Consider the following 14615-nt stretch of genomic DNA (forward strand, 5'->3'; position numbering starts at 1 on the left):
GACGTGCTAAGTGAGATGTCATTCAACTGCAGACATCTCACACAACGAGACAAAGGAGGCCTAGGAAATCAAAGTTCATGGCAATATGATTGAATCAAAAATGAAAAAGCACAACTGTTATTAATCTCCAACACAACAATTCCTCATCCCCCTCATGTCCTTGATGCTAAATGAGGACGACAGGCACAACGATCATGAGAAACTCTTCTAATCACTTTTATTTGAAAGATCGATCGGTGAGTTTTCATATACTTCCTGTGTGGTTAAGTCCGTATACGTTTCCTTCGGTTTAAGCCTGCTTTTCCCGAAGGGAGTAACTGATAACATTTCTCTCCCTAGAAGAACACAATGATCAGCTACTAAATCCCCATCTTGCGGTCTTCGCTTTCCCTGAATTCAATTTCATACAGCACTGAGTCCCGGCATATGATGTGAACATCAGTCATCTAGTCACTGAGGCAGCACAGGGCGTATTCGAGCAGGACGTTTTGCCATTAAAAGTGTGACGCATTTGTAAGCATCAATTTCAACTTTCATGCTGAATAAGAAATAAAACTATTGCTTGGTTTGGTACAGACAAGAGTTTCACATTAAAGAAAAGACTTTCAAGTTTCAAGTCAAACCGAGGCCCGATTAAGCTTTTTCAGCAACACTGCAGGCATCGAAATTGTAAAGAATTTAATGGCTCTGGTTCCAATTTGATTCTGTTTTTTAACACTTCCAGGAATGATTCTTGGAATTCTTGGTTTCGTAGTGATTGTCGGAAATAAACATTGGGGAAAAAATGCCAAATGATCATTTAAAAACAAAAAACAAAACAGAACATAACCAAAAAGAACTTGTTCCGGGGGAGCAAGTGCTGACCAACACCAACAGTTCTGTTCAATGTGAATTAGCCTTACGACGTAGCATGATCCAAAAACATGCTACATCATTATGGATGTTCTCTTTTGTTTGAAACTACCCCATGTCAAACACACAAACCAACTTGTCTGTCTCCATCTCATGAGAGACGCTCTGGCCCCAGTACACATCGCTAAAGAGATTAGCATAACTCCATGGTCTTCTTTAGAGACAACGGCCTCTAATCCCCCGCTGATCTGATTGGATTAACACACTAAGGCTGTCCCAGCTCATGGCTGTATGCTATGCTATCATACAATGTGCAGCCACTGACACAGCTAACGTCCCAAAGTTCAGGTGCATCCCCTGACCAAATGACCATGCTGAGCAACCCACAAGCATTTCTTTGAACTTTGCAAGCACCACAGCCAATTCAATGTGCAATTGATGGAGAGCCATCGATTATGTTTTTCAAAACTAAAACAGGCTCGGCAGCATTTTCAAAAGTCTCAGCTTTCGGGGGTCAACTGTTTGGTTGTTGGAATGAATAAGCTCCAATGTGGACTTCAAAATTCAACATGAAACTTCAAGACCATAAGTCCCAAAAGTGGGTCTGAAAATGTGATATCTGTGTAACATCAGACAAATATCAGCTCTACACCTGTACAGTATATCTTAAGATAAAAATCAACGAAAGAACAAGTGAGGTTGAACAGAAAAGTCCTCCAATTACCTCAAAAGTGTGTCTGAGTGGCTCTCACTGAACCGTGAGCCATCACAGCCTGACAACATCTGATTCAATTTAGAGATGAACCTCCTGCTTCTCATCGCACTACAGACCACTGCACATCCAGTTTCATGCCTACTACAGGAAATCCATCTCTTAAAGTGCTCCAGACTTCTGCATTAAAATCACATGCCAGGTAACCACAATTTATATACTTTTCCCTAGAGTGCAGGCGTCATTTTACTACGCAAGCAACACAAAAAGAAGATGGTCGTAATTGTGCAGTGTTACATTAAAGAAGACATTTCAGTCATGTTCGCAGAGAAGAATGGGGAGAGAAAGCTATGCAGTGGAAAGAAAGAGGAGTAGATACAGCAAGGGAGGCAATGAGCACAACACAAAAACAAGAGTAGGGGAAAGTCTGAGAGAATTTGGCCCTCATTTGTCTCTGCGGACAGGTAGTTAGTGGCTTACCACTGGCCTGTTCCCTCACAGGCTGCTGTCCTGTCTCTCTGGCTCACAGTAAATCACATCCTGCAGCCAGCACCACTATTATTACCAGTCCGCACACTTTCTTCAAGATTACACCAGTGCGGCAAAGAGGATTCACCCATTGTGAGTCTATTTATAACCTTTGATCCTATGGTTTCTTGACCCCCTCGGTCTAATTGCTCATTGTTTTAAATCTTGGCTGGTTATGTTCAGCAGTGGTAGCATCATTACAACATTTTTTGCATATAAACTGCAAAACAATTCATGATTTTTTGGAATAATATTTTATATTATATCATAAATATCTCTTTGTATTAAGGTTGTCAAAAGTACCTATTTTGGTACCAAGTTGTGTGTATCTGTGTAAGTGCTCAGGGAGGAGCATCAAAGATGTCTATTCACAACATGTTTTTGAAGCATTGATCCTTGAAACTAATGAATGAAGACTTGTTTCGTCCAGACTTGTTTTGAACGAATCTCTATCAAGTACATTTTTTAAAAAGTCACTGGTCGCCACCTACTGGCATAATGTAATAAAAACTAAATTTGAAGCATAACATTAGTTTCAAAGGTCATTAACTCATTTTAATTGCTGCTGCAAAATCAGTATTTATATCTGACTTAGGTCTGCTAAAATATGGCAGATCATTGTAGCGAGGTGTTGTGTTTTTTGGGTCTGTGCTATTCCCTTCAAAGCAAACAAACCAGCACGTCTTTATTTGTTGCGTAGTGATGGTAGTGTTTAAGTAAGCCAGAAATGCGCAGGTGCTGCTCAATTCGATTATATTTAATATTCATACTTACTTATGAGTTGAGTGTGTGCGCTAAATCTGTGCAGATTACATAAACTTAGCCAGCAAATTGAGTGAACATAAATTGTGAAATATAACCTGATTTTTACCTGGTATTCATTTCAAACACTATTATTATAAAATTGCACAGAACGTCTTGTGAGTGTAAAAGCAATCTGTGGAATTACGTTATGACAATATAGTATAGTAGAGCTCAACTAAAGTTGTATACGTTAGTAATGTTAGGAGCTTTATACAAGTTGTATTTGGAATAAAAAGTATGTTCGATTCAGTGGAAGAAACACTAGCAACGTTAAAATCAAAACAAGTCAGCCATGTCAAGCTTATTAACAGTCCCAAGTTTTACATATTGATACTTATGCCAATTAAATGAAGGTTATCATAACGCTACTTTATGAGATTCTTACGGTTAAGGCATGCGGGCAGACATAACGGAGATGACTCATCTGTCGTGCACTCTTCCCAGGAGCACTGCACGTGGTGGTCGGGGGTTGTTTTTTGTTTTTGGACTACTGAGAAGGCTTGATTCTCATGATTTCGTTCACCGTGACCCTGTCCTAAGACTGTCCTCAAAAAAAAAAAAAAAAAAAAAAAAAAAACACTTTCTCACCGGAGTTTGCATCTAAAAGAGCCACACTGTTCTATTCATGCATAGTTATTCACTCCTTAATGCTTCTTTGATATGGATAATGAGACCATATATGAATTTAGTTTTCCTTTGTTTTAAGTTTGCTTAACGCCCTATATCGTACTATACAAGTTACCGCGAGCTCAATAAACTTTGACTTTTGATTGAACAGCACATCCTGTGTTCGTGTCATTCTTTTGCCCCTGGTACCAGAATTCTACACTGTTCTACAAGACAACAACTGACTTTATTGCTGAGTAGGGCCCTATAATGAATCCATTCATAAAAACGGAATTTACTATATAATGCGGAATGTCATGGAATTTGTCAAATTTTTGATGAATGAATTAAAAGCAGGTCAGTACACTTAAATTAAATCGCGATATAGACTAGTGTCTGTGAATATTAAACCGCAAAAAGACTATTTAAACATGAATCCTGCATGCCTGTGTGACTCTGAAATGAATGAGGCGGAAGCGCAGTTTCATTTACCTCACACCGCCTCACACACACACACACACTCGCGCGGGGGCGCACGCACGCTGAAGCACGTGCGACGCTCGCGGTGTTTTCGTCCTCTGTCGCCTCACTATATGAACGAACAAATTCATCTCCAGAGCTGCTCTGAAAGTCACTTCATTAGCATTTAACCGCTTCGTTTGAGAAAACTACCATCATAAACACAGAGAAACTCAAAGTTCTCGGCAAACTGTCAAAATAAAAGTTCGATTTGACTTGACAGAAACATATTACTGTTGTACAGTAGAATTTAGATAAATTAATTTAACAATAAATTATTAAAATATATTTTTAAACAATAATCTCAGTGTTTCTTCCATGTTTTAATTTTAACAGTAAAGCTCTGTTGTGCAGCACATTGTTAGAAAAAAAAAATTTAATTTCATGATTAAAAGATAAATTAAAAGGGGTATGCGTTCATTTGATTGCCAGAAAAATTTAAATACACAACAGAAATAAAAAAATAAAAAAATGTAATCAATAAATATTGTTGTTTTTAAGAATTCAATTAATTAGACATGCTTTTTGATTATTAAAATGGAATTAAACCATTAAAATGGAATCCAGAAAACAGAATATGGTAAAAAATAAAATTTGAGGGGAAAGAATAAAACGTTTATCATAGGGCCCTAAAATTTTTTATTTTTTTATTAAACTTTTATAAAATTGTTGGTAAATTAGACATGCTTTTTGATTACAAAAATTTATTTAACCATTAAAATGGAGTCAAAAAATAAATAAAATGAAAAAAAAAACAAAACGGAATCCAGAAAAATTAAAACGGAAAAAATGGAATTTGGGAAAAAATAAAACGGATTTCATAGGGACCTAGCTGAGGTCCATAATTCAATCTAACAGTTATTTTAATTTGTAATTTTTTACTGTATCTTAGATCAAATATATGAAGCCTTGGTGAGCATAAAATACTTTCAAAAACAGTATAAAAAAAAAAAATCCAAACTTACTCCAATAAATAAATAACCCCCCAAAAAGCTAATAAATAAATATAAACTATTCGTTTTAGGTTCATAGAATTAGTAACTATTCATAGAATAGTTATTAATATTGAATAGTTACTAAACTATAACAGTTTAGTAACTATATAACATCCTTGACTGAAAGCTATTAGTCAGTGAAAGTCTTGCAGAAATAGCCATTTGACTCTACTGGGCTAAATATTTATCCCAAAACATCACCATGCACCATGAATACTCAAAAGCAGTTCATAATCAACCCATGCTGCGCATTAGTTTCATAATAGCTGTGGTGGAAAATCAGGCTGAAGATCTGCTGTACTGATTATCAGCATTTATGTCCAGAACAAATCCTCTTATAATCATTCAAGCTACAAAGAGACCTTACCTAGACATAATATCCCTGAACAGTTCCCAGTGGAGCCCGAGACCCAAATTTAGCACAAAAGCAGCTCTGTCTAAATCTATGTCACCATCCCGCCTGATCCAGATCTATGACAGCCAGCGTTTCATCACATCTCCACTTTGAACTGCACATCAGCCCAGAGAGTAGAGAGGTGGTGCTACTGAAGTAACGTATAGATTAATAAATAACATTACTGCAACAATCTAATTATCTGATAATGGTAAAGTTTATGGATGCTGTCCCTGCATTTTAACAGCAGTTTCCTACAATTATAGTTAAGATAAGCAACTCTCATGACATTCAGACGATGTAAACAGTCTGTTGCCAAGGGCCACAGACAGATTGAACTTAAAGCTGTCAATAATTGTTTGCTAAGGTGAAAACTAACACGGTGTGTGGGTGACGGGTTAAGCATAGGGCAGAATACAGAGTCTTCTTCAACACGCTTAGTAGCAATGACCACAGTTTGTGCTATTGACATGATTAATACCCCAAAAATCTGACTATTCGTCTTTGATCAGATTTACAAATTTCCTTCAGACCAATCAAGGGGGGAAAAAAAGCAAATTCAAGCACAAACCAGAATGTTATAGAGACCAGCAGACGGCTCTTTTGACTTGGACTAATAAGAAACCATCCAAAACACCTTAGCAAACAACCTGTCACCAACCTTGCATTGTGGTGGCTACTCATTCACCTTACATTTTCCTCAGAAAATGAACAATTTTGTTCTTTACAGACACATTGTGAAATCTGCTGAGTTTGCAGGAGCTGTAATGCTTAAACTAACTTGTACGTGCATATCCTGTATTACTAACACAAGATATACAAAGAATGCATCGATGCTAACAAAGGCAATTCAAATGAGTCAGTATGAAACTAAACCTCTTGATCTGTCATTAGACAACACCTCTCCGTGCAACTGCATACAGTGTCAATTCAGTAGTGCACAGACCCCATCCTAACTATCAGTTACATTTTCCTCAAGTGCAACTAACCTTATTCTATTTCTGGTTGAGAATCAAATTGCTCTCCTTCTCTCATTGGCGCACAAACACACTCACACACACACACACACACATACAAGTGTGTGTCACTGAGACATTACCCAGGGGAAGAGCAGATAATGAGCCTTTACTGTGGAGTTTATGATAATCTTAACGAGCTCCTGCCCCCACCATAAAACCCATTAAAAGGAGGTTCAACTACTAGTAGAATCAATAGTCAGCCAGATAGATAGGCTATTAGAGCAGCGAGATTGATATTCATTTTGAGATTTTCTAAAGTTTACACTTAACAGTGTTTTTATAAAAATAAAGTTCATTAAAGATTAACTTCAATTGAGCGTTAGATGGCAAATATAATGAAACAAAATCCAATTACAGTTTCAGTAAAACTTTTTAACTTAAGATTTTAACTTTAAGACTTTGAGATTTTAACTTAAAGGTGCTAAAGAGGATGTTTTCGTCGACTGAGAAACCAAAGACTGTTACTGAGTTTTTGAAACGAGCGCATGCGTAAGAACAACCCCACCTCCTTTCGAGGGAACGCCTCCCAAAACTCGTGCACGAGTATTGGAACACGAGTGTTTACCACCAGCATTTGCTGTGTCGTGTTAGTGGATTCATTATGTCGGACTCACTGCAGGTAACTCATAATCTGCAGTTGTTACTCCTGTTACTCCGGACAAAAACATTACATGCGGCGCCTGTGGAGTGTGAAAGTTACTGGAGCGCGCAGCCGTGCACGTCTCTCACAAGAAACGTCACGGCAGTGATTGACAAGCCAGAGGGTCAATCGTTTATGCGATGATCGCGTAAACGATTGGCTGATGTTTTTAAGGCTCTACCTCGAGCACAGATGATGTATATTAATATTATTCCTTTCAGTGCACCTAATAAATAGTCTTTACTAACTGATAAAAGAAAGTTTCAACTAATATTGCAAAGATGTATAAAACAAAACATCCTCTTTAGCACCTTTAAAGGGTTAGTTCACCCCAAAATTCTTCAGGTTGCTCCAAACCTGTAAGACTTTCAAGATCTTTTTGATGAAATCTGAAATTTCTGTCCCTCCATTGACAGCTACGCAACTATTACTTTGATGCTTCAAAAAGTTCATAAAGAGATTGTAAACCTAATTCATATGAATTGAGTGCTTTTAGTCCAAATTTTCTGAAGAGACACCATCGCTTTATATGATGAACAAATTTAATTTAGGCTTTTATACACAAGAGAATGAACCTCATTGGTTCTTGCACATCAAGCGAACATGCTTGACCTTCAGTTTACCACAACTGATGTGTGAGTTGATGAATTATATATGTGAACGAAAGCCTAAATTCAATATGTTCTTCATATAAAGCGATCAAGTCTCTTCAGAAAAGTTAGACTAAAACGCTTAATACATATGACTTAGTTTTATGATCTCTTTATGAACTTTTTGAAGCAAAGTGTCAGTTGTGTAGCAGTCTATGGAGGAAAAGAAAGCTCTCATATTTTATCAAAAAGATCTTTATTTGTGTTCCAAAGATCGACGTACGGGTGAGTAATTAATGACAGAATTTTCATTTTTGTGAACTATCTCTTTAACCTTCCTACAGGGTCACATTATCTCTATATTAAAACCCAGTGAATTGTCTACTATAAAGCACTTTGTAGTCACTGAACACACGGCGATTCCATCTTGAAAACACGTCAACAGCAGGGGAGTGTGAACGGCGCTCTACTTGTTTAAGTGTAGATGCGGCTGATGGTGTGTGGCTGTTGAGATCAGCCAGTAACAACCGATGGCTCTCTTGGTAGTGTGAGTCACTTAGGCCTGTGCATCAAGGCATGCGTGAGGCATGCACTCAGCCAGCGGGATACCCATTAGGCTAGTTGGGCCAGCTTTTAAACACTGTCTTTCAGTTATTGGACATAACCATCCATGAAATTCCCAATTTTCATCAGCCTAGCCTACAGCTGATAGAATGTGGCCGTTCAACGGTTGCAATACCTGTGGATCTAGAAGGTCTTTACTGAAAGGTGCAAGTTTCTAACATCATGTGAATTAGATGTTTAAGAGGTTAAAGGGTTAGTTCACCCAAAAATGTAATTTATTACTCACCCTCATGCTGTTCCACACCCGTAAGACCTTCATTCAACTTCGGAAAAAGAAATTTAGTTGAAATGCGATGGTTCAGTGAGGCCTGCATAGCCAGCAATGACATTTCCTCTCTCAAGATCCATTAATGCACTAAAAATATATTTAAATCAGTTCATGCGAGTACAGTGGTTCAATATTAATATTATAAAGTGACGAGAATATTTTTGGAGTGCCAAAAACAAATCAAAATAATGACTCATTTAGTGATGGCCGATTTCAAAACACTGCTTCATGAAGCTTCGGAGCGTTATGGTTCATCACTATATAAATCGTTATTTTGTTTTGTTTTTTTGGTGCACCAAAAATATTCTCGTCGCTTTATAATATTAATATTGAGCCACTGTACTCACATGAACCGATTTAAATATGTTTTTAGTTCATTAATGGATCTTGAGAGAGGAAGTGTTCCCTATGCAGGCCTCACGGAGCTATCGGATTTCAACAAAAAATATCTTAATGTGTTCCGAAGTTCTTACGGGTGTGGAACGGCATGAGGGTGAGTAATAAATGACAGAATTTTCATTTTTGGGTGAACTAACCCTTTAACTGGCCATTTGCTAAAAGTACATTGGAATGCTTCCACAAAGTTCCCCTGCAGAGTCAAAAAAAATCCTTACAAAACCACCTGGGAAAGTGAAAGGCAAGGCAAGTTCTAGGATGACTTTTCCTTGCTCTTAGTAACTCTGAAACATGAGTCACTGTATCCATTATCACATTTAGCGCCAGAAATTTTGAAACGCACAGAGAAGTCATGAAAGACGTCTTTAAGTTGTCCCAAATAGCAAGATATCAGCATGTTATTTCAGCTCTCTCTGCAGGCCTGCTAAAACAAACCCCATTGTGCATCTGACTAGTTAACTGGTTACACAGCTGGAGAGCTTCCTTCTGTATAAACTGAAACTGTAATAAACACAACACTTCATTTTGTGGTCAGCTTAAAGAAATTGAAATAGATGTGACATGGCTTAGTGGTAAAAACTCCAAGCTATAAACTGAAAGGCTGTAGGTTCAAGCCCTGCATGAGTTGGAACCATAGTTTTCACCAAGATACCATTATTTGTAGTAATTTGTGATACCACTTTCATCAAAAGAGAAACTAAATGGAGAGAAAGTCAGGCTGAGTTATACAATTGACTTGAGGTCAAATTCAGGAGACTAAATAAAAGTGTCAACTAAATGATGTACTATTCCATTATTAATAATAATAATAATTTTAAAAAGAAAGACATAATGACATCATCTCTTTAGGATGTGAACACTTTAAGGACAAGTGTCAAATGAGTCATATTAACATGATGCATACAGTAAAAATGGACACAAACATCAACATTAAATCTCTCTAACAAACGACTTGTAGTGCCACTACCTTGAAGATATGACAAATAATGGCTAAATTAACTACAAAGCTGTCAACTATTTTCAATCAACCTTTTCAAAGACACAGCAATTCATCCCAATATGGCAATATATTAAAATAAATAGGCTATAAAGGTCCCAGGGACTACTACAGATGGAAGTTAGCAATCTAAATCATATTGTTTTTCTGCTAAAATTACTTACAAATCACTTTTTCAAAAGGGAAAAGCCGTGGAATGTCCCTTTCAACTCTTACAGCATAACTTCAGTAAAACAAAAAGGGGATCCCCATCCCGCCCCGAAGCAGTAAATGAAACAAATTAAGCGATATTGCACAATACTTCGGTAACAACGTGACGGATTCACGTATATTTTATTTCGCTACTGTAAGCTTGACTGGGTAAACAGCGACTTGAACTGTTATGAGCGAGAACTAATACAGAAAGTCTGTTGTTTACGCACGACTGGAGGCGCTTTTACTCAGACAAATAGTTTAAAACCTTAATGTTATCTGTACAGGGAACGATAACCCCCGCAGTGACTTTCACCATTATGACTTCCTCCAGAAACTCCTCGCGACACTAAATGTTTTGAAAACCTTGAGATTTTCAGCACTTGCAGGGTCAAACAAACAAACTCACCTCATTTTTTTCGACTTGCTCTCTTTTTTGTTGAGAACTCCCGGGACGCAGTTGGTGAGCTCGGTCCAGTCCGCATGTAAGCCGCAACTCCAGCCGGTGGAGAACCGAGAGAACAGCCAGGTCTCCTTTCGGTTCGGACGGTAGCAAGTACACTTCTTCTGGCCCGGTCTACAATCACACGGAAGCTCCAGTCGAACATTTTGGACCAGGTGTCTCCCGAAGGTGGTCCCACCGGTCTTTTGGATGTGGAGAAACACAATCACGTCTTCCCCTTTGATTTCAAAATCTATGTTGCGCTCGAGATCTTTAATAGGGAAGTAGTACTTTTTCACGTAGTGCGGATCCGGAGTGGGGAAAATGGTCATGTCCTCTTCACCGAGAAGGTACCCGTGCGGGGAGCCGAAGTTTATCACCCCGGGCGCCACGTACTGGTACAAAATCAGCATGAAGAAGACCGATCCGACGACGATCAACAGAAATTTACTGGTCCTTTCAACCATGTTCCTTTCCGTGTCGTTCATTTGTTATCATTTCTCAGACAACAACAGTCCGCGGGGCTTCTGTGGTGGCTTGCACCCTTCGCGTCTCTTCGTAGACAGAACATCATAGGTCCACTCAAGAGTTCAGGATCTCGAGACAATGTAGCCTATGTTTGGATACATTATATCCACATTTCGACCGGTCCTACCTGTCGAAAATCCAGAACAAATCCGTTCACGGGACCCTTATTGCAGGTGAAATCACAGCAGTCCTCAGACCTTGAGTTGTTCAGTCCTCTGTGAAGACACCAGTCAGAAAATGCCTCCCTTGTCTCGTATAATTATTCTACACAGCGACACCCACTCCCCCCCCTCACACACACACATACACATCAAGCTCGCACTAGTAACTATGAGGAAACGGACTTAAATGCTTCGTTTGGAGATCCCGCTTGCAGTTTTTTTTTTTTTTTGGCGAAGTGTTTCGTTGTGGAGTATACTGTTTGTTCTCAGTTTCATTTTTGATGCCAAGGATCCCCAAATATAATGATACCTTTTAGGGGGACCCTCTTCTCAAAATGTAAAGATTCCACATATATAAAGACCACTTTACACTGTGTAAAGAAAATATAGCTAGGCTACTGTAATTAAATTCAAAAATAATAAAGGCAAAAATAATCTTTACGTTTATTTTTAAACATACTATTAATGGAAGTGAGACGATTCAGTATATATCTTTAAAACTTTTAAAACGTTTTCTTTGTAAAATTCCACAGGCCCCCTAAGCACAAAGAAAGTTCGTACGAGAACCAAAACATCAATCCTGTAGTAATTGAGGAGATTTAGTTAGTGCCGCGAATCCACACAGAACTGATAGGGGGCGACACAGGGGAGTATGAGGGCTGATAATGGCATATTTTGAAATCCCTCCATACATATGGATACTGTCCAAAATATACCTTTGTGGAGTAAAAGTTATAGTTTTTATTTTGAAGTAAAAAGACAAAATTAGACCCTTGGGGGTCTAATTCATTAGCATGTAGATAATAAAAATACAGTCGTTCATGTTCACGGTGCATTTACTAATGTTAACAAATGCAACTTTTAATTTTAACAATGTATTAGAAAATGTTGAACTTTACATGAACTAAGATTAATAAATGTGGTATAATTATTAGTTCTTAGTTCATGTTAACTAAAGTAGTATAATGTTAACCAATGAAACCTTTTTGTCATGTAAAGTGTTACCGTTAGTTGAGTGAAATCATCACATTTGCATTCATAGTGTTGCTATTTCATATCTTCAATTAAAATATGGGAAATTAAACATGTAAATATTCATATGCCTGTATACATAAGTCTGAATAATGTTACTTTTCAGATTAATCTCTTTTACTGGGATTCTGCTTTGTCGGTTATTCAATTATTATCAACTAAATTGTCAAAATAAAATTTTAAATAGAACAGTTTATTTAGTATTTTGCATTAATGTCACTTTAAAAAATATATAAATATTAATAAGAAATATATCAAAAGTCATTTATACATTATGTTAAAGTTTATCCAGGGGGTGCTTCTTACCCCAGTAGGGGACATCCTACCCCTCTTTTAATATTTGACATTTTGAGCTATAATAACTAAATTAGCAAATGTTTCTATTTATTTCCTATAATAACACATTGGCTGAGGCATCATCATGCACATGCTAAACTTATATCTAAATATAAAAGTAAATCCAATCCTCCAATCCAAAAGCATCTGCCCCCCATCCTACACTCATATATAATGTACTGACTCAAACTCACAACCTTCAGGTTACAAGTCCAACTCTCTAAGTATTAGGCCACAACCAATATTCCATATGTATTAACCTCTGATGTGTTCTTGTATCGTATAGTTCTGGCATTTAAGCTTTATTGTAAAAGTACATCTAAAAGCAGAGACGGTGATTGATAGACAAGGTTGATTTGTGACACAGGAAGGCATTTGAACCTCTGAGGCTTTAAGCATTTTTCGAATTTAAGCCTATAAGTGCAAGTAAAGCAATATATTTAGGTCTTAAATGTTCCATTTCAGAACACACTATCAGAGACAATAAGGCTTAGAAGTAAGCCTATATTATGTTAAATGTGGCTGTCGTGACTGAGAACAAACCCACATAGACCCTGTACAGTTTTTGAGTGATGTTCCATTAAAATCTGCTTTGCCTTCAATTTTCCCCATAGTCATTTACTCCATTTGTCATTCTAAAATTTCAGTAGGAAGCCTGACCTTAACCCCTTTTAGCTCAAACACTAATGATTATATGAGCTTTAAGCGCACCTTTAGTGTCAGCCTCACATACAGTTCACCTGACTACCTATCCATGGAAATTTCTGCATTTATGTCAGCTCAGCTGAAATGGATCGCTTGATCCCGGGCATATTTGTTGATAATACAAAGGTGAACTCTCTCTATCGTCACTTCAATGAAGCAATCAGCAATGTTTTTCTATGCGAGAGAGTCCATTAGCAAATAAATGAAATTATATCATACAGCGGTGCCACCACAGCGTTTCATGTTGCTAAATCATGCATAAGAATATGAAGAATATGAAAAATAAAACATTTTACCAGCAGGCATATACTGTAAGCTCATTAATGTTTAAACTATAGCATTTTTTACCACCAAATAGAACTGCAAAAATAAGATAAACATATCTTACAACAACAATTGCGATTGAATACACTATTCATCAGCCAGTGATAAGGAAAGCAATGATATTTTAGTATCATTGAGATTCTATATATACATACATTTTGAATTAGCTTTAAATTTGGTTATTTTTATATAGCATATTTTTATATTTCAGTTTCAGTTATTTTAGTTAAAGGTACACTCAAAGCATCATTAATCCTTCTTCCAAAACGTGTCTTCTTCGTCTTACCCTGATTCACAATTTTAAGCCTATTATAAGTGCCTGTTATATTTTAGACCTGTCGGGATGGTTTTCACAGGGAATTTGTGAACATATAGCTCACTTTACTAAACAGAACTAAATCCTTTAGTGTGGGCGAGTCTTGAAATGATGTTGACCACTGGTTGATGACAATGGCAATCTATAAATAAGTTGCTACCATGGTCAAATTGGCCAGAATATCAGTTCTAAAAAACGGTTGAACATATCAGACTGGCAATAGTCATGATAACAACTTTTGTAACGTCAATCATTTAAAAATATCATTGTTTCCAATTCGTCAAAACAACAGCATCAAATTTTGCACTAACATTCTCAGATTACATCATTTTTGGACTGCCATGTGTTCACAGGTGCCGCGAACCATATTCATCCGCAGTCACACAGAGCCGAAGCACAACCAAAACAATGTTCTTCCACAAAATGCATGCAGCTTTGTTTTTTAACCACTAGAGGGCCAAAAGTTGCACAGTGTAGCTTTAGGGGCCTTTACACGACACCATTTTCAACTAAAAACGGAAAACTTTTTAAGCATTTTGGCCAATCATTTACACAATAGTGGTGTTTTTGGAGCCTGAAAACGTGAACGTTTGAAAACGGGATTCAAAGTTCAAGTTTTTTTAATTCGATACCAT

At 37.3% G+C, this 14615-nt stretch overlaps 1 protein-coding gene across 1 annotated transcript in view; it reads right to left on the reverse strand.

The window, feature by feature from the left end:
• The window catches only part of hs6st1b (heparan sulfate 6-O-sulfotransferase 1b), a 68572-nt gene extending 57224 nt beyond the window's left edge, over positions 1 to 11348 (reverse strand). The window contains exon 1 of the mRNA XM_067377840.1: positions 10546 to 11348. Within this exon, the coding sequence (XP_067233941.1) occupies positions 10546 to 11066 (521 nt within the window). The 5' untranslated portion in view covers positions 11067 to 11348. The remainder of the gene's footprint in view (positions 1 to 10545) is intronic.
• Positions 11349 to 14615: the final 3267 nt, after the last annotated feature.

The sequence above is a fragment of the Chanodichthys erythropterus genome, chromosome 23 (assembly GCF_024489055.1).
Source record: "Chanodichthys erythropterus isolate Z2021 chromosome 23, ASM2448905v1, whole genome shotgun sequence".
NCBI lineage: Eukaryota > Metazoa > Chordata > Actinopteri > Cypriniformes > Xenocyprididae > Chanodichthys > Chanodichthys erythropterus.